Consider the following 22,561-nt stretch of genomic DNA (forward strand, 5'->3'; position numbering starts at 1 on the left):
AGAAACATTCTCTTGCTTCTCTGTAATTCATACGCAGTTTCAGAAAAGCAAGACAAAATCCACTTTAAGGAGAGCAACAAAATAAAGACCAGACAGGTGATAGGAGCTGCTGTAGCATTATTTGCTCAGTATATTCCTTCTTTTTTTCCTGAATACTGTTGCAATAAAAGCAGAGTCACTAAAGCTATTCAGAACTAGTGAGGCACCATTCTGTTAGCTTCTTATTTTTACAGCATTTGCACTGAAATTTTGTAAGCTTAAAAACAAACAAACAAACAAAAAAAACAGAATTGCAAGCCACATCCTCTTCCATCTGTCACTTTGGCTCATCAGGGTTTTCTGACCATTCATGCTTTTTCAAGCAGTTGTGGCGTAGTATTAAAGCTAAAGTTCTGTGTTGAATGATGATACTTACGTCAAGCTGACAGGAACATGACACGCTTGAATGTGACTCACTGAATGAGAGCAAAATCTAAAAAAAAAAAAAAAAAAGTGTTATAAATGTGGATTAAAATGTTTCTGAAGAAGCATCTGTTAAAGCGAATGCTGCAGTATTTTTCTTCCCCTGCCATTGGTCCAACGATGAATCTGTCTCTGACAGGTTGTCTAGAACACATGATCCTCCAAGAAATCCGTGTCTGTGAATGTGAAGCAAAAGCTGCAAGCAGCAGTAAGGTAGAAGTTGGGCTTCTGTGGAGAATTCCTTTGTATCTTCTTGCAGCCTCCAGCGTGCAGTTTGTGCTGCAGACTTTTTAAAACTGCTGACAAAATTCCTTGGAAGTTCTTTTAACTTAGGCTCCTTTGCTTTTCTTGAACCTGTTGTGGCATCATAGTAGCAAAGAACTGTGTAGGGATCCCAGAGAAAGATCCTCTGAAATTACTTAAGATTTTACCAAAGATGCCATTCTTTTCTTCTGCTGTGTTTAAATTATTCGGAGGGCAAACCCCTTTGATCAGAGCATGTCATTCCTAACTGATGTGAGCAAAGCAGTGTTCCTGCTGGGTGGCATTATTTCTGATAGCTGGAATACTGGCTTCCAACTAACAGTGTCTGCATTAAATGTTGGCATCAACAAGAATCCATGGGGCAATCTGCACATCTCCTACTGACAGTTTGAGATTATGTCTCATGTGAGATGTATTGCTGTTAGTCACTAGTGGTGGTGGTGATGATTTCAGTTCTGAGGCACGGGGTAGCAGTTTCCTTCCATCTTTCAGGGGGTTTGAAGAGGCATACACAAGTCACCCAGTAGGTGGTGCTCACTGCATCACTTCTAGGGGAAGAAAAAGGTCAGCAGGCAGAAGATCTTGAAAAATCTGGTTCAGGATCTCTTCAGTTATGTTTAATACCAAATAATGTCTAAACTGTGCAGTGGCCAGAGTTCCTATATCTTTTGAAATTAATCTTAAAATTTCTTTCTGTACAAGAGCTCATTGAAGATCAGACAGTTTGCTGTAGCTTAGCTGTTGGTTGTCCTAGCTTTGAATATGCACAACTTTTTCCAGTTGTTTTATGGAGGAATTATGCTTGCTTTATTTTTTTATGGAGGAGATCTTTGACATGGTGGAGAAGTTTTAAAGGGAATTGGAGTTCCCCAGGCAGCTCTTAGCCAAAATGTTTTTTTGGAAATTTCTCCTTCACCTGACTCCATAGGGATTTAACCCAGAAGGTAATGAAAATCTGATTATTTTTGCAGATTAGGCAAAACAAGAATGGGGCATTCACTGATGAGGTGTGGAATAGCATGTCAAGGTTGACTGTGGAACATAGAAATGGTGATTCAATCCCCCAGGACTACTGTTTTGCTCAAGCACAGCCACCCTAGCAATTGGAAAGCAATACTAGCAAAATAAAACAGCTGTCCTCTTGGAGAGAGGAAACACAGCAGAGGTATTCATAGACCCAGAATCTGCTAGGGCTCAGTTCAAGATCACTGAAGCCAAATTACTGTTAGAACTGCAAAACCTTTGGTTACCAGATGGGCTCTGGTGTTCAACAGGGATGATTTCATCTTGTGTTTCAAGTAAATGTTACAGGGAGTGATATTTTCTAGTATGCTGATGACTAGCAGTTGGTTGCATCTGTTCTATAATCAAACTTTACCAGTTCCCCCGCTTCCTAGGAAACCTTATTATTCCTGTTTTCTACTGAATACAAATAAGTAGTGTAGGTGATTAATCACAGTAATACTTCAGGCTTTTAGAGAGGTTGCTTAGGGAAATCAGTGAATAATACAAAGGTTGAGTTCAGATAAGAATATCTCTACTTGTGTTTATCCTCACTGCTGACAGCCTGATAACTTCTGGGAGGCACTGTTTTAACTTTCTTAAAAACAAGAGGAGAGAGAGGTCACTGGGGTTGGAAACCAGGTGACCTTAATGGAAGCTTCTTTGCCATTAGTCCCAAACCTACGGATGCTTGGGAGCAAGGCTTCTCAAGGTTGGTGGTCTGAAAACTAATGCAGAGGGAGGAGCTGAGTCACAGTCTCCCTGCGTTCCTGGAGTTGATGCTCTGCTTTGATATGTGGGAGTGTGCCTTAGGTTTCAGGTTGCAGAAGGGATGCTGTAGTACACTGACCATAAACATAGGCACTCAGGAACTGGAAAAGTCATATTATTGAACTATAGCATAAAACTGCTGTGAAGGGTGAAGTTTAGGACGTGCTGTAATTTTTCTCCTACATAAACTTTCTTGATTTATTTGACATGGTGACTTATCGGTGGTGAAGAAGTGTTAGCTCTGAGTGGTAGTTTTTGGCTTCTTTTCTGGTAATAGTATTTCAGTGCCCATGTTTGAAACCTCTCTGTTCTGCTTTATATGCAATGTACTCTGTCAGCAGTCTCTTCTGAGGGCTCAGGAACTCAGAGAGTGCTGTGATAAGCTTGTTTCTCCAACTTGGAGTTAAGCTGCAGTGGGGGACAGCTTGGGGAAACTTGGAGAGCTTCTTGCTGTTTCATGGGTAGGCAGAATTTCAGGGCTGTCACCACTTCACTGGGTAGAAAATTCTGTTTAACAGCAAAGTAAGAGCCCTAAACACTGCCCTTTGGCTCTGGCAAGCCCCTTAGTAACACAGGGACCAGATTCTGAGCCTGCTTTTCTCCCTGTAACTCCTGGGTTGATCTGGAGAAGTCATTTGCATTACTTCACTCACAAAGTGATGAAATCAGGGCCAGGATTTGGCTGACTGTCTGCATAGAGAAGAGACATTTCTCTGTAAGTCTGCAGTGCAAGCCAAGAGCTCTGTGGGAAGGTCTAAGCTAATGCTCCCCACTGGCTGCCTTGGCTCCAGCTCGTGCCAAGCCCTTGCAGCAGACTAGACACAAAAGAAAACACGCAGTCTAAATTCATTGGTATGAAGAGGTTGTGCCAAACTATTCCATAGCTCGTCTTTTTATGTTTCTCTTTGTTAATTGTCAATTTGCATGACAACAAAGACTATAACGATTTGTTGTTTTGTTTTGTTTTTTTAAGCATAGTTCAGGCTGCATTGGCATTTAGTCCTGCACAGTCCTGAGTTTAATATCCAAGATGCTTCATGACAGACCTGAGAAGCTATTCCAGATGTTGCTAAAGGCTATTGAAAGATTCCCCATACCCTTCATGAGCTCTAGGTAAGACACAGACCTGTATCAGGACTGTATTCATATCTGTAGGAGAGGAATGAGTGATAGGAGAGAGGGAAATCCACAGTGGGGCGTGTGTTTCAAGTCAGTTGTCATTAAAAAGGAGCCCTTTTTTTGTGATCTCTGTCTGTGAAGATTTGAGTGCTGGAGGCCTGTTGGCTTACCTGCTCCAAAAAAAGTTTGTCAGGTATGTTTGGGTGTAAACCTGGTATGTGCTCTGTGCTGATGAGGTCCCAGATTTCTCTCTGAGTAATGGCACAGAGGCTGTGGGGTTTTGTAGGGCAGCGTGTTAAATAGAGCTCTTGGAGTTTGGTCATACTCTGACCTCCTCTGTGGCCATCTGTGTTTATGTGTTGCCTAAATTTTCTGTCATCTTTAAAACACTGGTCCCCAGCCTTTTTCCTCTTCAGTCCTCTCAAACTCTAGGAACTCTGCTGCTCCCTCTTAGGCACCCCTTGTCCTGATCTGCTTCTGCATCTCCCAACACTTGCTGCCCCTCTTAATCTCGTGGATGTGGTGCTGCTTGCACTGATTCCCTGACTGCAGCATTCTGTAGCAAAGCCTTAGACTTGGGAGCGGCAGTTACCCACCAATCACTTTCGAATACCCAGCATCAGTCTCACGTTGAAAAGTGAAATTTTGTAGGTTGTTCTTTGGTCAGCTCTACACATGGTTTATTTACTTGGGCATGTCAAACACAAAGGTAATACAGTATTGCCAAAATTACACAAAATGGCTTTTTAAAAAAATTCTTCTACCCTATTGTAGAGCATTATTTGAGAAGAAAAACCACACAAGAAGCAAGAGAAAACTAATTTTATCCATGCGGAGCCTACAAATCCACATGGCTTCTCTGTGCTCTCAAGCATGTGAGTTCTTAGAAATGCAGCTGATGGTAGTTTAGCTCGAATACAATCATTCTAAAACAAGCTAGAAATAAATAAAATACTTACATTTCAAGTACAAAACCTTGCAGTTGAATTCAGAATGGGAAAATCAGTTTATTCCTTTTCATGTTACCAACTACTGTACAGGTACTTGGGCTGGCAAAGTCTGCAGATGCAGAATAGAAGGATGTCTTATATATATGACTTAACTGAACTGTGTGTTTAGTTTTCCCTTTAGGCTATCAGGTGAAGTTGTTTTATCTCAGATTTTTTTTGACACTTTTAGTAAGGCAGGAGTTAACTTACAAGTACTGCCTCTCAGTTTTGGCCTTATGTCTTTGTAGTGCAATGCAAAAATAAAATTAAAAAAAAAAAAAAGGGGAGTGGGAGGGGAATATAATGTCTCAAAAATACTGACAACTACCTGTTTTGAATTAGGCTATTTGCAGGTAGATATATTTTTTTTTTAATCAAATGTGAGTGATTTTACCTAGGCTCCTCTATAGCTCTAGTATGAGGAAGGACGTTGACCTCTCATCTGGATTCTGCTTTGGGTGATCTGGCGGGTTCCCACCGGCCTTTGGTATGCAGGGCTCTCCCTTGATGGTACCCGTATGGACTGCTGGCCTAAGTTCCTCTGGGACTCAAATAAGCTTTGCTCTGCTGCGCTCCTCTCCGAACAGGTGAAAGTCAGCGCAACACCGATATCACTCTTCATGATTCTGGAGGTGCCATCTGATGTGCCATCGAAACACCTGCCCAGAGCAATTTCCTTGGCGATCCTTGGGTCCTGGTCAGTGACAGTGTAAATGCCATAGTTATGCCCCAGGGGGTCAAGGGGTGCCAGCATCGTGTATTCACTGGAATCGTTGTTGGTAGCCATGGGGAGGTGGTTCACCAGGTACTCATGGAGCATGCTGTTAACGCTCTCCCGACGACAGCTGCCTTGTGGGATGACTTTCACAAGCGTGCGGTCCACACGGTCTTGGTCGAAGAGCATGCCACTGCACTTGAACTCCAGGCAGGCTGCTGACACATCCCGTTGCTCAGGATCTCGAATGCTGCGGACATCCCTGATGCCATAGAGCTTGCCAATGGTGCGTGGATGTGTCCCACCCATGTTGCGAGACCTTATGTTCACTTCTTGGGGTCCATTAATTTTGACTTTTATGTAGCAGGCCCTAAATTCCATGGGTTTTGGCCACCATGCCAGGTAGTCATCGGTCCAGCTCATGAGGTCATCTTCACTGAAGGGAACAGTATTGTAGTCGTACCGATCCCCCTCTATCCTGTAAAATCTGAAGTGAGCAGCGCTGTATGGAGCTTCCTCACATTCTTTCAGGTTTTCATAGGCATAAATAGGGCCATTGTTCTCATCTGCAGAATTTGGACTTGGCTTGGCCATATTGATTCTGAATGCAGTTTTCTTTGTGTTAGGGTCCTCGTGGTCTGTTCTCCTGTAGTCGAGCTTGTTGAGATATGGCTGTGGGACCCCAATAGCATTAGGATTGAGTTTGGGAGCAGAGGGCACTGCTTCGAGTTCTTCACCCCCCAAGCTCGCCAAAATGTAAGCTGCGTAGGCCTCTGGATTCTGCTCGTCACAGAAGGCTGGCACGCAAGCACCATTTGGACCAGTGACCACACTATCAAAACGGCCCCATGCTCTGGGGTTGGAGGAGAACCCTGGTTCTGGCTCCGTGTTTATAACAGAAATCACCACCCCTTGGATCTGCTCGCTTGGCAAAAATCTCTCACTTCTGTATGCTCGGACTTTGACGTAGCACCGTCTGCTCTCTGGAACATCCAGGTTAAAAAGCCGCCTTTCCTTTATCTCCATGTTACCAACCAAAAAAGTTCTCTCCTCTCTTCTGCGCCGTCTGCTTTTCTCCAGGTTGAAGTCTCCTTCTTCCTCCCATAAGCCTGTCTCAGGGTTCAGTGACCAAAGCTTCATTTCTTGTAGGTGCTCTGGCATCCTCACCTGAGCAGTGTCCAAGTGGACTTTCACATCTTCTGCATTAAGAGTCTCGGTGCCCTGTTCATCAGTGAAGTCCAGGGAAAACATGCCATATGTGCGGAGTGGGAACACATCTCCTTCGTCATCTATGAAGTTCAGGTCACTTTGTGTCACAGGCGCTGTTGAGAGTTCTCTTGGGTCCAGAAACGTCACGCTGGCTTTCACTTTTCCTCTGTAAGGTTCTCCATTCTTCCTGTAAAATGAATCAGGAGGGATTTCTAATTCAGCAATAGGATCATCATCTTCCTTTTCTCCCAAAGGAATTACACTGGTTTCAGTGGATTCCAGTGTAACAGGGGCTTTCTTTCGTAGTAACTTAATGTCATGAAACACAGCACCTCCATTTTCTTTGAATGGCAAAACTTTTGTTGTGTTCACAAACTTCTGCAGCCGGTCAACAAAGGTTAGAACCAGTCTTTCAGTATCTGGTGGGACGTGGATGGAGAAGGTTCCCTTGTAGCCAGTCATACTCACTCTCTTGTTCCCCATGTAGATGTGGCCAAACCTCAGTGGCTCACCGTTATCCACCGCCGTAGCTCTGCCCCGAACTGTTATTTTTGTCTCGGTGCATTTTTTGCAGCCACATTCTACGGCGACTTTAGTGGGGAGCGTGTACCCATCGCACAGGATCTCTCTCACTTCCATCTTAGACACCCCACAGCAGTAGGAGATGTTGTCCTTACAGCGGAGTCCCTTATCCAGCTTCCCAACGCAGGTCTTTGCTGGGCACTTGCCCACATCGTAGTAGAATGAGTCAGTTGCTTTTTGGAAACAGTCGTGTGGAAGACGAATGAGGTGGCTTTGGGGCTGGGAGCTGCAGGCTGCCTCTTGTTTTCCTGTTGAATAGCATTTCTTAATGAGCAGCATGAAATAATTGTACAGTCATCTGTATGTGGTCTGAAACCCTTTGAGCTAAACATTGCTTCCAATCACAGGGGGGCTTTTGCAGCAATGAAACAGATGGTTTGCAGAATTTTGGTTAGCTGGATTCATCTGGCCTTTGTTACACTGCAGCAGGTGCTCAGCTTTAATTTAAGGCACCTGATTAAGAGCAGTGCTGTTTGCAGGAATGTCCCAGCTCCTGCTTACCAGCTACATGCTCTGCAGCTGCCTGGCTTCTTGGCTATGAACAGACCTAAATGGGTCCCAGGATTTAAAAAAGAAACAGAAATATTCACACGCTGGGCAGTGATTACAGTGAGAAATGGCTGCCCAGCGGATTAAGTTTGGCAGGTCATCTGAAACCCAGAGCTCTGGATTGTAGCGAGTATCTGGCTGATAATCAGCACACTCAGGCTTATCTGCTAATGGGTGCGTAAAATAGCACCCAAATATTTTTCCTGCACCTTTCCTTTCACGTATGTGTCGTAATTTCTGAGCACTTTCTGTACCCCTGATGCTTGGAGCAAATCACACACATTTTCTCTTACCTATTATAGAAAGCGTGGCAGGTTGGGACTTTGCTGAACCTCCATCACTGATGGCCTTGCAGAAATACTCTCCTGCCTGCTCTCTGTTCAGGTTCTTCAGAATCAGGTTGTTTTTGTATCTATATATGGAAGGATCCAGCAGGGAGCCATTGTGGTACCTGCCAGGAACAGGCAGATGGTTAATGGGACAGAGACCTGACCGCATGGCTTGGGCAGAGCAGGGTCCAGATCCTGTCTGTGTGGCTTTTGCCACACCTCCTGCCTCAGTTACACCACTTATATCATGGAGCAGCCGTGTCCCAGGAGCTGCCCTTTCAGAGTTGCGGTCATGCTTAAAAGCATCTCCCCACTGTGTTGCATGGAGTGCTAGTCAGGCTGCAAATTCATGCAGGGGCTTCCCCTAAAACCAATTCCAGACACAGCTGTCAGTCACGCCTGCCAAGGTTTTTGAAACTCCTATCTGGGTGTTTTTTCCATTAAGTCCCTCTGCAGATTATATTACTGCACCTGCGAGAAATGCCAGCTCTGCAAATGTGCAGGAAATGATCATTTGTTGCACTGAGTTCTCAGTGTATTTAAGCTTAAAAAAAAACAATCCAGCTTTATGGAGATGGAAAGGAGGTACAAATCAACAAAATTTTTAGGATCACTGGAGTTGGAAGGAACCCTTAAAGACCATCTGGTCCAACTCCTCTGCAATGAGCATGGACACCTACAGCTCCATCAGGTGCTCAGAGCCTATCCAGCCTGACCTTGAGTGTCCCAAGAGATGGGGCACCCACCACCTCTCTGGGCAGCCTGTGCCAGTGCCTCACAGCCCTTATTGTAAACAACTTTTTTTCTTACATCCAGTGCAATCCTCCTGTTTTAGTTTGAAACCATTTCTCCTTGTCCTCTCACATCAAAACCCTATTGAAGTCTGTCCCCTTCTTTTTATAGCCAGCTTGTATTGATACTAGCTGTTGCTGCAACCCAGTGCAAGACCTTGCCCTTGGCTTTGTTGAGCCTCATGAGGTTCCCCTGGGCCCCCTGCTCCAGCTTTCTGCCCTCCTGCCAGGTGGTGTGGGATCAATGGGAGTTCCTTACCAGAGATAGCGATCTGGGGCCGGAGTCCCCACAGCATTGCAGCAGAGTGACACGCTCTGCCCCACTCTCCTCGCTTTGTCATCAGGGCTCTTGAAAACATAGGGTTTGCCTGTAGGAGGAGAAAAGGCAGCCTCATTACTCTTATTTTTGTTAGTTGCTCTTAGAGGTGCTGGGCTTCCCCATCTCTATGGTTCTACCTGATCTCTTCAGCTGCACTTGGAGCGCCAGGTTCTTCCTGTTGGTGTCCGGTACGGTGATGGCTGCAGTCGTGTATTTGGCTTTCTTTATTTTGAGGGTGTTTCTGCCATCGGGGCAGACCCCAGGAATCCTAAACGCGCCCTTATTGTCAGCTGTTGTCAACAGTTTGAGATTGTTGGCTTGCAAGTAGACCCGGGCGTTGTCTGCAGGTGAACCATCCTCCAAGGAGACCTTTCCATGCAGGGTCACATCCTCGCACATGCATGCATCGCAGTCGGCGTTCACGCGGCCCATGGGGCAGGTGATGTTGCAGTCTGGGGTGAGGCAAGTAGGTAAGGAAGCAGCCTGATGCCCTGCCACGCTCCTAGCATGGCCTCACGCCTGCTTTCCATTTAGGTGCAATAGGGCAGATACTGCATAAGGAATAGATTGTATCCAAAATGTATTTCCAGAGATTATCAGCAGCTGTGTATTAGAAATGTGGGACTGATGGAGTGCTGAGCCTTGTAATTAATAGAAAGCAGCCACGTGGATATAATTACAGCTAGCAACTTTTCATTACCATCCCCAAAGGGCAGAATTTTAGGGAAGCCTGAATCCTGAGCTGCATGTGAGCTGAACCCTGGCAAAATCACAAATCCAAATGCCTTCAGCTTTGTAGATTCCTGTTGCCAGCCCATGCCCAAATGCCATGGCATTGGTTTGTCTTAAAAGCCGCCTCTCGTAGCAGCATCCTGGCTTGCATAGGACATAGGCTAGGTCCTAATAGCCTAACTGTTGAATAAGCATTACCTGATAAGTCCAACAAATGTTCTTCTAAAGAGTGATTCTGTGACGTTTTCTTACCTATAGCAGTTAATCTTAAATATCCCTGTTTCTTTACATTTACAAGGGCGCTCCCTTTACAATCACAGAGCCTCCCCCTACAGCAGCTGTGTGATAATCTATTTATTTGCAGCAGTAAAAAGAAGAACTCAGAGAAAACCCTATAACAACTTTCCTGGAGAAAACACAGACCATTTTCAGCGTGATTTGTTTAAAAGGGGAGTATAAGAATAATACAATTAATTACAAGCTGCTGTAACATCTTCCTGGGGCTGGCTGCAGGCAGCTCTCAGAACTTTGGCAAGGAGGAGAACTGTGGTGACATGGCTGTGAGGGGAGTAAAAAACATAACTGAGATTATGTGAGCACCTGAGCATACGTGTCCGATGCAGAGCCGCCCTTCCTCCATGACTTCATTACAGTGCACACCCCAGAGGCGATCCGCCAGGCAGGATCGGGTCCGCTTCTGCACACCAGTTTGGCCACACTTTCCTGAGCACTCGCTCCATTTTGACCACGGAGACAAAAACTTTCTGGAATCTTGCACCAGAACAGCTTGAATGACATCATTGGGATGTTAGTGAGAGATACATTCAACGCAGGGCTGCCCCAAAGCAAGCACTTTTCATACAGCTTCTACGTGGCTCAGACATGAGCTTGTATTTGGATATTATGCACCACATACTCAAAGCATGTTGATGAGGGAGCTGGGAAACAAAGCACGTGAAGGTGCCTGAATGCTTCAGACATCATTGCCTGGATTCAGGACGATTAAGGTAAGCCTAAGGGGCAGAGTGCAGCAACTCATGCTTAGTCTTGAATAACATTGGCTTAGAGGAACTCAAACCCACACTATCAATTGAGTGCTGCCTGAGTGGCAGTGCTTGCATGGTTAAATGAAGGGTGCTATTGTTGGTATGGTTGTGCTGAATGCCTTTAACCCTACTTCAGCATATGTTCTCTATAAGGGAAGTGTGTGTCCCATTGGGTACGCCAGCTTTGCTGTGTGCAGAACAGAAGGCTGAAATGCTACTGAGCATGCTGGGGCTCTGCTGATTTGTCAAACACAAAGAGGTTTACTGGGGGTTTGGTATGCGGTTGGATGTTCCAAGGAATTCCTTTAAAAGTTACTGGATGTAATTAATTTAAGCTGTTCAAATGGGTGAGATCCACCCCCAGCCTGTGGTTTGGGTTTATTTTTAAATGATGTTCTAATAATGTTTACGAAGATGTGTGGTGACTAAATGCTCTAAAAATGAAATCTCCTGGAAACATGTGCATGCACCACACATCTCCCACACCTGTACTTCCACAAGGCTCACTGTATGCCAGGGTAAGTTATGTCTGCCGAGAGGCAGGCAAGGCTGTGGCTGAAGTGTTGGAATAGCAGATGTTGAAAATGAACCGCTGGCTTCCATAAGCAAGTGGAAAAGGGGGATTTTGTGGCTGGAATAGATGACTTAAATGGCAGCAACAGCGCAGTGTCTGGTTTGGAGCAAGTGCCTGGCTTAGCTGGGTAGATTCTTAATCTGTTGGTACATTGACTGCTCCACTTCAGCATCCCCATTCGTACATAGTTAGACATTATTTAATAATTTGGGGTGACACTGAGGGGACGGAGGAGGAGGTGCATTTGGAGACACAGTCTCTTTCTAGGAGCACACTCAGAAATGCTGTTTGTCTTTGCCCCAAGCAAGCGTTCAGTTTGCAACACATAGAAGTGGTGTTTCTCTACAGCCCTTCACAGCTCTGCCTGCCAGCAGCGATCAGCTGCTTAAATCTGCAGGGGAGGGGAGGCCTGTGGCTCCAGATAGCACCTTGACTGTGGGAAAAGCAGAGGGCAGGGAGAAGCCAAGGAGTGTGCAGGGAGTGAGGTAGGGATGCAGGACGTACTGCGTCTGGCACTGGTGAAGATCGGGTCCAACCGACGGGAGCTGCTCCTTGTACCTGTGGGCACAGCATGTATGGTATGACCCTCCCTGCATGCTCAACTCATGGAGGTTTTCTAGACCCACTCCCAGAGGTAAAGACTGAGTTTGGGGCTTATTGAAGTGAAAGGCAGATGTCTTGTTTTGTAATTGCTGTGGCCCAAACCTCAGTATTTTGCTGGGTGTAACCCACAGCACCGCCATCCTCACCCCATGGTCTCAAGGACAAGCTGTGGTCACGCAGCTGACCTTCAGCTTTCCAGGACTGGAGCCAGTGGTGTATGTCAGCCAGAGCTCCAACCCCACAAGAGGGTGCGGGGTCAGCACCATTTGTTCCATTGTCTCAATGTCCCATCTGCTCCAGTGATTTGGTTCAGTTTGAAATCAAGACTGCAAAGAATAAAAGATGTCCCAGTGAAGGGAAGCCGTCAGGGTGGAACGTAACTCACCCTCTAGGCTGAGCATCACTATTGGTCTGAAGGTTCTCTGTCCTATCTGGATCCTGCCAAGGCCTTGTCTTACAAGCCTTTGACCTAGGGGTTCAAGAAATCAGAGATTAAAATAGATTATTATTAATAATATAATTGGATGTGAGTGGTCAGGCATGGCTTGACTGTGTTCCATGTCCCTCCTGCTGGGATTTCCCCTGGCCCTGCTGCGTTTTGGGCTTGCTGCCCTCTGTGTTGGAGCAGCTGTGACCAAAACATCTTTTTATATCTGAAGGTATAAGATGTATCCCCCCTCTCCCTGCATGGGGGAGGAACAAATCCAATGAGGGGATGAGCTTGGGTTAACCCTGGGAGTTGAGCCCAGGGCTGCCTGATGTAGAGGAGTCTGGAACCTCCCCACCAAATTCTGACCTTTCTGTGCTTATCCCCAAGCTTGTCACCAGAGCCCTTCAGAGTGAAATTCCTCCACGACCTCAAAACAAATCCAAACAGCCTGCAGGCACCCTGCTCTGCAAAACCTAAGTAAATTGGGCCCTGCTCATCTTAGATATGGGCACTCTGCCCTCGCCGTGTCTGCTGATAGAATCATCAAGGTTGGAAATGATCTCTGAGATCATTGAGTCCAACCATCAACCCATCACCACCACGCCCAGTAAGCCATGTCAGATCTGTGTTTGGGGACACCAGTGTTGCACCTTCACCTGAACTGGTTGTGGCTCCCAGTAGCAGCAGCAGCAGCGCCCATCCTCTTGCAGTGACCAGCATCACGTCCAGAGGTAACTGGAAGCTTCCTCAAGGACCTGGAGCTGTCCTACGTCCCTCAGACCTATGGGGACAAACCCAGCTGTGTCAAATCCTACCTACAGGATGCTGCTCCCACTGGGTGCCCAATCTCCCATCCTGGTTGTTCAAATGTCACCCCACTCCCATTGCAGAAATCTCACTCAGAGGCTGTCCAGTTGTGGCAGCTCCTATCCATTTGTCCCCCCACAGTGGAGGCAACATATCCTGCTGACTTGCAGTGGCATCCCATCCCCACTCCAAATCTATTCTGCAGAGGAGCACAGATTGTAATGACATCTCCTTACTGAGTCCTTTTCAGAATAAGTGCTTCTGCAGAACCTCAGCCCCCGTCCCTCTGCCCACAGCCTGGGCTCAGAGCTCCTGGGAAAGGGAAGGCTCACAGGCAAAGCTGGGAGCATAAAACCCCGTGCAGAAGCCAAGCTCTTACTGTGATGCTGTGATTGTCAGCGAGCAGCCAGAAATTGTCTTTTTTTTCCATCACAGCCCTGTGGCTTTGAGCATTGAAGTACCAGGTTTTGAGCAGCTGTTGCTCAGTGGCCCTGCTGCAGTTATGAGTACATTGTGTTGTGCACCACAACAAATGAACCTGGGGGATAATTGGGGTATTCTGTGATTCCATGTTGCCGCAGCTGCTCAGTGCCTCAGTTTACCCCAACCCAAGGCTGCAAGCAACCACTGCCGCTTGTAACTAACCTCCCCAAGAACGGGTGCCATGGGAGTAGGAAATACTTTGATTACAGCTCAGCGAATCCCAGTCAAGCACAAATAACGAGCAACACATGAGCAGGATTTTGTGAGCTTACGGCAGGGTCACGAACTCACAGCCAGACAATAACCAGGAGAAATGCATGCAGGCGGAAAGCCCCGTTCCCACTCACGGGTTATTTTGGGATCCGGCTGCAACTCATACGGGGTTTCATACGGATGTGGGGACACATCCCCCCCTCTCTGGGGCTCAGTCCCAAAGTGCTGCAGGACAAAGTGCAGGAACAGAGTTCTGGTCTCCCCAGACCCCCCTCTGAACCCTGTGCAAAACCCATTTGGTGACGTTGCAATGGGATGGCTGGCGATGCCGAGCAGCCCGGCAGCCTCCCACACCGCAGCAACAATTCCCACTTCACCCTCAATCACAGCCGCTTGTAATTACGCTGCCTTAATTACGCAGCAAAGTTATATAACGCCTGTGCTGCGAAGGAAGGAAAAACTTAAGAGTGATTCTTTAGTATTATTATTTTTTCTCTTACCTACAAAAACCATAAAACCCCCAACGAAGGAGAGTCCCGTCCTCTCGTTCCGAGGAGCGCGGGCTGGGAGCAGCCGAAGGGATTTGAGGAGCCGTGCTTTCCCGGATCTCAGTGCTGCCTGCGAAGCGCAAAGTTCCCGCAGCTCGAGCGGAGAGAGCGCTTATATAGCGCGGCGTGAGGCTCCGGGATGGCACCGCGCCACGGGCTGCAGCGGGTCGGGCGGGCGAGGAAAGCGCCGGCGGAATAATCCCTCGGCGAAGTGATGGTAAACACGGGGCTGGGCTGCGGGGCTGACCTGCGGGAGTGGGGCTTTGGGGTTGGGGTTGTGGCCAAGTCGGGGACACTGAGCTGTTAATGCCATCAGGCTGTGCTATGGGAGATGCTCTGGGTTTGATTCCCAATTGAATGGCAATGGCAGTTTGTATGGGATATTCCACAGGTGCCGCAGTGAGGATGCTCTGGGGTTTCCAGCTGGCTGGGGATGAGGTGGTGCCCTTCAGTGCCCTAAGGGTTCCCCACATTTGGGATACATACAGCTGTCCTGGGGGTATGGGACATGGGACAGATGCTTGCTCGGATCCCATGGTGTTTCAGGAGAAGATTCTGCCCCAACATGCAGTGGGCACGGAATGCTTCCAGGGCAGTGGGCACAGCCCTGAGATGCCAGAGTTCAGGCAGCTCTGGAAAACCTCTCTCAGGAGTAGGGTTTGGAAAGAGCTGCACTGACACAGACTGCCCAAGGACTGGTGGGGTGTTCCAGAACCGTGGAGATGCGGTGCTGAGGGACAAAGAGTCAGTGGGCAATGGTGGGGGTGAGCTGGTGTTGGACTTGGGCATCTCCGCAGTCTTTTCCAACCTTAGTGATTCTATGGTTTTGGGGTGGTCCTGCATGGATACAGAAGGTGGATCAGTTGTCCCAGTGGGTTATTTCCAGCTTGGGATATTCTCTGATCCTATGGAGCAGCACAGAGCTGCAGAGGCAGGATCCTTGCTGGGACCCTCCTTGCAAGTCAGTGTGTCCTCATCTCACTTGAGCCATGGGGACAACTGGCAAAGCCCCCAGTGAGACCTCCCCTCTCCCCCCTTAGAACTCTACAAAAGGAGATTTGGAGCCATGTGCAAGAATGTATGCCTGCAGAGCCGTACCTGCTGCAGCATGGCACAACATGGAGTGTACATTCAGATACAGACGGGGACAGGATGGGGACAGGACAGAATAGGACAGGCTGCCCTCTTAGTAATCCCTCCTGGCCCTGCTGCCAGAGGGAGCAGTGCAGGAGGACATTGATCAGTGTCACATAAAAATTAATTGGTGGTGCCCAGCGCTGACTCCTGTTTCTGTTTACAAGGGAAAAGAAGAAAACAAGCTGGGATTTGCCAAGAAGTGGTAGAATGTTTATCCAGCGAGCAAGGAGCAGCCAGATCAGGGGTTGCCTTGGTGCAAGGTCGGGCTGATCACAGCCCAGGGATGCTCAGGAGAAGGCAGGATGCTGCCCATAGCCATGGGGAAGGATGCAGCTTGCACGTGTAGATGTGGTACTTAGGGACATGGTTTAGTGGATAATATTGGTGGTAGGTGGGTATTTGGACTGGATGATCTTAGAGAGATTTTCCAACCTTGATTCTATGATTATTTGGTCTGCTTATCCATTGCTGGCATTTGCCTGCACAAAGCCAAGGGCTGGAGAGGCCATATTCCCCTCCCGCCCCACGCCATGATGAGCCCTGGGAGGCCCAGCTGGCTCTTACAGACTTTTTTCCATGGTTTGCTCACCGATGCGTAATTAGAAAACAATAGTGTATTGATGGGAACGCTGCCATGCTGAATGCTTTCCCTCAGCCCAGTGCCGAGGTGCAGTAGTGCACAAAAACCGTGATAGGGACAGTGGGACCTCACTTCCCTGTCCACAGTCCTTCACAGGGCATGTCCATTGCTCTTCTTTTGCCCAAACCAGGGGAAAACGTGGCCATGATGTTCACTCAGCTGTCTGTGCTTCCCCTCCTGTCCAATACACCACCGACACAGTGACCATCACCAAAATCACTGCACTACACTGGGGGTCAGTGGGATTTGCACCCTGTGAAGTCCACGAGGGACCAGTGGGGCCACGTTCTGCTCCTCTCTGCCCATGGCACCAGAAGGAGCTGACGCTTTTTTTCCCCTGCTCTGTGTCTCTGAACTTGCTCCTGTTTACAGAGATCGGAGTGAAAATAACTGATTGATGACTTTGTTCCATCCCAAGCACTTTGGGGAAGGCTGTGTGTTCTCGGAGCTGGGAGCTGGGATTTTGCTAAGCACTTGGCTCCCAGCAGTGCTCCAGTGGTGGCTGATGCAGAGCTGGAGCTGTTGTTTTTAAATCCTGTTTTGACATTCCAGGACTTGGACTGTCCCTGTTTATGGGCTGGATGAAATTTTGGAGGTGTTGTGGGTCCCTGGACTTAGCGCTGAGGTTTGAACCACCACCAGCAAACCTCTCAGCTGCCACAATATTGTTTCGCTTAAGCCCTCCTCCACCGCTTCATCAGCACAAAAGCAAACTCCAGCTGCCTAAAAGCTTTGGGAAAAAGCCCAAAGAAGGAACTACTGGAGTTTGTTTTTATTACACAGATGAGAATTTATGGGCTGTGGCTAAGCAAGAAGGAGCAGTCTGGTGTTTCCCCCTGGAAGGATTCTCTTAGGGGCTGAACCCATAGTGCAGGCTCCACCTGTAGCATTGATAGAGTTATAGAATTGTTTGTGTTGGAAGGGGCCTTTAAAGGTCATCTGGTCCAACTTCTCTTGCAATGACAGGGACATCTCCTGTTCCAGAGGAGGGCCACAAAGATGACCAAAGGGCTGAAGCACCTCTCAGATGAAGAAAGCTTGGGAGCTGGTCTTGTTTAGCTTGGAAAATAAAAGGCTCAATGAGGGCAGACCTCATTGTGGCCTTACAGTGCTTGAAAGGAGCTTATAAGAAGGAGGAGGACAAATTTTTTACATTATCTGAAAGTGACAGAATAAGGGAGAAAGGCTATAAACTAATAGAGGGGAGATTTAGGTTAGATGTTAGGAAGAAATGGTTAGATGTTAGGAAGAAATTCTTTATTCAGAGGCCAGTGAGGCCTTTGCACAGGTGCCCAGAGAAATTGTGGATGCCCCATCTCTGGAGGTGCTCAAAGCCAAGTTGGATGGGGTTCTGTGGCAGGATGGGCTTTGAGGTCCCTTCCAAAATAAGGTCTATAGCTTGATCAGGCTGCTTGGAGCCCTGAACAACCTAACCTTAAATATCTCCAGGGATGGAACATCCACTCATATCTGGGAAATAGGAGCAGAAAGCACTGCAGAATGGGCACAACACAGTGGTCTTGGGGTCAACAGAGTCCCCTAGCATGTCCCTCCTGATGTCATGGCCATCACTGGGCTCACTCCTTCCCCATCATACCTCCGAAGAGGTGAGATGGAGGTTACTCCAAGAGCACCAGAAAGTCTCAATAGCAAATCCCTTTATAATCACATTGCTGAGCATGACTCATCTCAACACCACAAGACGTGGCCACTGTTTCATAGAGTCACAGGGTCATTAAGGCTGGAAAGGATCACCAAGTCCAACCACTGACCCATCACCACCATGCCCACTGAACCATGGCCCTCTGAGTACTGCACGTCCCAGCCAGCACCTTCCTGTCCCACGCCTGCAGTGCGAGTGGTGCCGGATTGGTGCAGTCCAGAGGTCAAGGCAAGGCAGGGTGTGATGGGACCACATTTGGATGGCTCTGAATGGGGACATTTAACATGCAATGGAAAGACAGTAGCAGAGCTCCAACCCACAGCCCTCCAGGTGTTTGGTTTTGCTGCTTGGTGGACAAAGATCATCCTGTGTTGGCTTGAGCAATTAATTAGTCTTGAAGAAATCCATAATTTATTGCTCTTATTTACAGGCAATTGCTTCAGGCTCAGATGCACTCAGAGCTGGAGGAAGGTGATGGGGTGGTAGCCTTTGTTTTACTCATAATTTTTCTTGCTCCGTTTTTCTCTCTAGATCAGGTCAGGGCAGGAAGGGTGGCAGCTGATTGATGCTGGCAAAGCACTGTCAGGATTTCATGAACTGGAGCATCAAGCCAAGAGCTGCTCTTTGGCAACATCTGGATAACCAACAGTGCCTTCTGGGAATGGATTTGCAAATGACAATCCCCAAAAAAGCAGCACCGTGTCCTCCCCAGGAGGGAAAGAGGATGCCATGGTGAGTTCTGTGGCTCAGCTCCATCCTGTGGATACAGCTTTTCCCGTAAGAAACATCAGATTTGGGTCCAAACACCCTGGGGAGCATGAGAGAGATGAGGGCGTTTGATGCACGCGGCCAGCAGGAAGAGGCGGGAGACGATGGAAACAGAAGAGTAAAAATAGGATGGATGAAAGAGGGCACGGAAGATGAGGAGGAGGAGAGCCACCAAAACCCATCCAAAACCAAGAGCAAAATTGTTCGCTTCCGTAGGTTAGTCACAATGAAAACATTTGGATTTCATCACTTCTTCCAGCTCAAGAAAAATACCAGGCTCAGGCAGCAAGGTCACTGGGCAGGTCACCAAACCCATGTGCTGATGGACTGCACCTTGAGGCTTATTCTATGGAAACCAACTCACCTCTTTCAAACATTTAGGCATGGTGAAGGGTGGGTGTGAGGGGACAGCATCCTCCTTATCAGCTTGCTCACCTTTCTGCCATCCTTCCCAGCTCCCTGTGGACATCGCTAGGAACGACTGACCATGGCTCACTGAGCTCAGCAGTACCATGCTATCAAAAACCAACCACTCTGATGGGACTGAGCATTGAGAACGTGTTTTTCCTCGATACTTAGAGGCATAACGCACTTGAAGAAGCATCTGAGTGCTGCAGCAACTCTGAATCTAGAAACAGAGCATTACTGTACAAAGAAACACCCCAAAGAAGTCATAAAGATGTCTGCAAACAGCTGCATGCACCTCACTGGGTACAGCCTTCTTGCTCTGTAGTTTTGCCACGGTCACACCCAACATACAGATTGAACAGGTGCCCTGTGACCCCCTTGCTGCTTTCTGCTGTGAATATTTCAGCAAACTGGTGTGATGCCCAGCCCCAGTGCTGTTTTTAGTGAGCAGGAGGAGAGCAGGGAGCCACGCGCTGTCTGCTGTGGACTTTGGGGAAGAACAGAAGCCATTCCAGGGCTGAGCTCATCTCTAACCCCGGGAAATGACTTCATGGACACTGGTATTTACTCACAAAAACACTGCATGTCAGATGTCCCTGACTAGACTTTCTGTTTCAAGTCCAGTATGAGACAAGAATTTCCTTGGACGAGTGGCTCCGGAGACAATTCAGGGCTTGGAGGAGGAAAAGAAGAACCAGAAGAAAAATGTCTGCATTTGAGAGTCTGAAGGGTGAGGCTCTCTGAGCAAACAGGGATTCAGGGATGCCAAAAGCACCTGCACAAGGGCAGGGAATGAGGGTCTGCAAGACCCCAATTTATATGGGATGTGCAATGCAAAACGTGCTCCAGCTGCACTTCTGCTGCAGGTGATCCCGTGCTCCTTTTGGTCCCAGGACAGCATCCCAGCCCAGTGGGGGCTTATGGGAACAGCCCAGCAGTGCTGCTTCCCAGTCCTGCTGCCCAACAACGTGATGGTTAAACCAGCACTCAGCAGGCAGCTGACCTTTATGGAGAGGAGCAGCAACAACAACAAAAAGAAAACACAGGAGATTTACTTCGAAAAAATAAAAAAAATGAGGAAAAATAGTCATTTTAACAAGGGACCACACCCTTAAAATGTCTTATTAGTAATGCATGCCCAGGACATGGCTGCGTGATGGCATGCTGCAAAAATCCTCTCTGAACAGGGACCAAAGCCTTTGTCGTGGCATGAGTGAGGCGGATGGTTCCCAGGAAAAATCCTGTCCTTCTCTTGCATCATGCATTTGGGGTCGGGAGGACATTTCCAGACAAGGGGCAGCCGGCCAGGAGGGAGGACAAACAGGGAATGCATTCCTGACCCACTATTTAATTGCCTTAGTGCAGGTGCAAAGAGCTAAGTGAAAGGAAAAATCAAGATGTGGGGCTGCATTCCTCTCCGCTTTGTCCAGAGGAGAAGGCTGCTGCCATGAGTGGGCTCACACCCAGCTCCTGTGTGCTTTCAGTGCTTTTTTCAGCCTCAGGAGCAGTCTCTCCTCACGGATTTCCATGCCAGGTAAGGAGCCAGTGGGGACTTTTCCCTCCTGCTCTCCCCACCATGGCTTTGGGTCCTTGGGGACAAGCTCCCTCCATCCCCATGGGCTGGCATTTTGGGGGTGGCTTTGCTTTTCTCTTTCCCTTTGGATGTAGAAGTGATGCAGGGTGTAGGATGCTGGATGTGGTCCCGTAAAGGCTGTGTGTGCCCTGGATCTCAGGGTTCTGCCACATGCTGCCTTTACCCAAAACCTTGGGTGAGCCACCCACTGCCATGGTAGGCAGCATGACTGAAACTACAGAGAGGGGAAACGAGCCCCAGCCTTGTGGTTTTTGAGCCCCCGTGAGCTCTTTGTCCACTCTGGGACTTTGTGTGATCATGGAATCCTCATAGAATCATTAAGATTGGAAAAGACCTCTAATATCATCTAGTCCGCATATCACTAAAATGCTGAAATAAACACAAAAAAATAATGAGATGTGAATTGGGAAAGCAGAGATAAACGAGTTTATTTATTAAAGCGGCAACATGACCAAAGTTCCCCTTTGGGTTTTAATCCCTCCTTATGGTATTTCCACACCTGAGCTCACCTCCGGGCTCACACAGACCCAGCCAGTGGTGAGCATTGCTGGGTGCGCACATGGCCATGTAGGCTGCGAGCTCCCGGTTGTCTGAGCAACAGGATGCTCATCGCCAACCCCGGTGATAATTAACTCATTTCCCTGTATTTATAGAAAACCGATGCGGTGCATGCTGGCACTGGTCCCTGATGGGGCCACGTTTGGTCACAATACCACAGACAACATCCTGAGCGCTGGCCACTTCTTGCCATCCATCAGCTCCACTCCCACAGCCGGCTCATTAGGACTAAAAGCGGATCGCTCGTTAAGCCAGCAGGGCAGGGGTGCCCACCTCCAGGTTTGCTGCAGGGGATGTTTGCGTCGGTGTTGCCTTCTCCAGATGCCAGGGGCTGCATACATCTCTGCTAATAGCAGTGAGCTGCCGGCTGTGCAGACGCACGGATGCTCAGCACTGGAACTGCCTGACTTGCTGCGGGGACGGGCAGCATTTCTCTTCGCTTCAGGGCATGTGTGTGCCAGGTACGTCCCCATCTGCTGGGACAAGTCCACAAGGACAGCAATGTCTTGGGACTTTGTACTGCTGTTTCTTTTCTCTGCTTGCTTTTTGGGTGTTGGGGAGGAAAGGGATGGATCAGCAAAGGGACTGGAAGAGGGAATTGATGTCTCCATCCCACGGGCACATTGGGTAGGATGGACAAGTTCCCCAGGGGAACAGGTTGGTCTTTGCAACTCGTTTCAAGGTGGGGAATGTGTTAATTGGGTATTGGCAACCAGAAGGCTCTCAGGATGCTCCTGGCAATGGGAAGCATTAATGCTTGTGTGTATGAGGGTTCGGAGCATTTGCCCTTGAAATGCAAGCTGTCCCCAAGCTGGCTGTGCTTGGGAATAAAGGGGCAATTAGATCAAAGCAGAGGCACTCATCAGCTGGGCACAGGGGACCCGGCACCATGGTTGAAGGCAGACCATTAAGCGTTAAATTGCTAATGGGAAGCACTGTGGGGTTTTTTAAAAGGTTGAAATCTACTTGTAAAGGAAGGATGTGCTATCCCATGGCTGCAGCCACCGCTCATCAGCTGCTCTACTGCCTTGCAAAAAGCTAAAAATACATCTGGGCAAGCAATTGCTATAGCTACAGGGGGCTGAGTGAGAGCTGGGGAGGGCACATGGGCAGCCCAAATGAGCATCACATGGATGGGCAGTGCGGAGCTAGGGTTGATTGCTGCCAGATTGCACATCCCACCTTCTCCTGATCTAAGGATAAATGTTGCACTGAGTGATGTGGTCTGGAGCACTCACAGGCATGGGTTGATGGTT

General features: G+C 48.1%; 2 protein-coding genes across 8 annotated transcripts in view; one reads left to right on the forward strand and one right to left on the reverse strand.

Moving 5' to 3' along the window:
• CILP (cartilage intermediate layer protein) lies at positions 1 to 14,625 on the reverse strand. 3 transcript variants are annotated; one of them, XM_090149129.1, is made up of 10 exons: positions 14,490 to 14,625; positions 13,143 to 13,267; positions 12,442 to 12,525; positions 11,958 to 12,011; positions 10,434 to 10,619; positions 9,239 to 9,553; positions 9,042 to 9,150; positions 7,956 to 8,113; positions 5,002 to 7,361; positions 1 to 472 (listed from the first exon to the last, which is right to left on the reverse strand). In XM_090149129.1, the coding sequence occupies exons 2-9, from the start codon at positions 13,204 to 13,206 to the stop codon at positions 5,020 to 5,022; spliced, it is 3,312 nt and encodes a 1,103-aa protein (XP_090005255.1). In that variant the 5' UTR covers positions 13,207 to 13,267; positions 14,490 to 14,625; the 3' UTR covers positions 1 to 472; positions 5,002 to 5,019. The 3 variants fall into 3 exon arrangements, with proteins under 3 accessions (XP_090005255.1, XP_031443688.1, XP_090005256.1); XM_090149130.1 differs by lacking the exon at positions 1 to 472 and adding an exon at positions 3,361 to 4,677; XM_031587828.2 differs by lacking the exon at positions 1 to 472 and having other exon boundaries at positions 3,360 to 7,361.
• LOC116225455 (gonadotropin-releasing hormone II receptor-like) overlaps positions 10,613 to 22,561 on the forward strand; it is a 19,064-nt gene continuing 7,115 nt past the window's right edge. For 2 of the 5 annotated variants that reach the window (XM_090149131.1, XM_090149132.1), the window contains exons 1-3: positions 14,615 to 14,754; positions 18,509 to 20,687; positions 21,401 to 21,766. In XM_090149131.1, coding sequence (XP_090005257.1) covers positions 21,754 to 21,766 — 13 coding nt within the window. In that variant the 5' untranslated portion in view covers positions 14,615 to 14,754; positions 18,509 to 20,687; positions 21,401 to 21,753. Of the gene's footprint in view, positions 10,841 to 14,614; positions 14,755 to 18,508; positions 20,688 to 21,400; positions 21,767 to 22,561 lie in introns of those variants that run through there. The other 3 variants (XM_090149134.1, XM_090149133.1, XM_090149135.1) reach the window with 3 other exon arrangements.

The sequence above is a fragment of the Phasianus colchicus genome, chromosome 12, assembly GCF_987193195.1.
Source record: "Phasianus colchicus chromosome 12, bPhaCol1.hap1.1, whole genome shotgun sequence".
NCBI classification, from domain to species: domain Eukaryota; kingdom Metazoa; phylum Chordata; class Aves; order Galliformes; family Phasianidae; genus Phasianus; species Phasianus colchicus.

Excerpts from the sequence above, each read along its gene's own strand:
- CILP (XM_090149129.1), bottom strand. The coding sequence starts at position 13,206 with ATGCTGGTCACTGCAAGAGGATGGGCGCTGCTGCTGCTGCTACTGGGA. Across the intron at positions 12,526-13,142 it reads GGGAGCCACAACCAGTTCAG|GTCAAAGGCTTGTAAGACAA; the intron begins GTGAAGGTGCAA and ends TTGAACCCCTAG. Across the intron at positions 10,620-11,957 it reads CTTCACCAGTGCCAGACGCA|CTGTTCTGGTGCAAGATTCC; the intron begins GTACGTCCTGCA and ends ATGTCATTCAAG.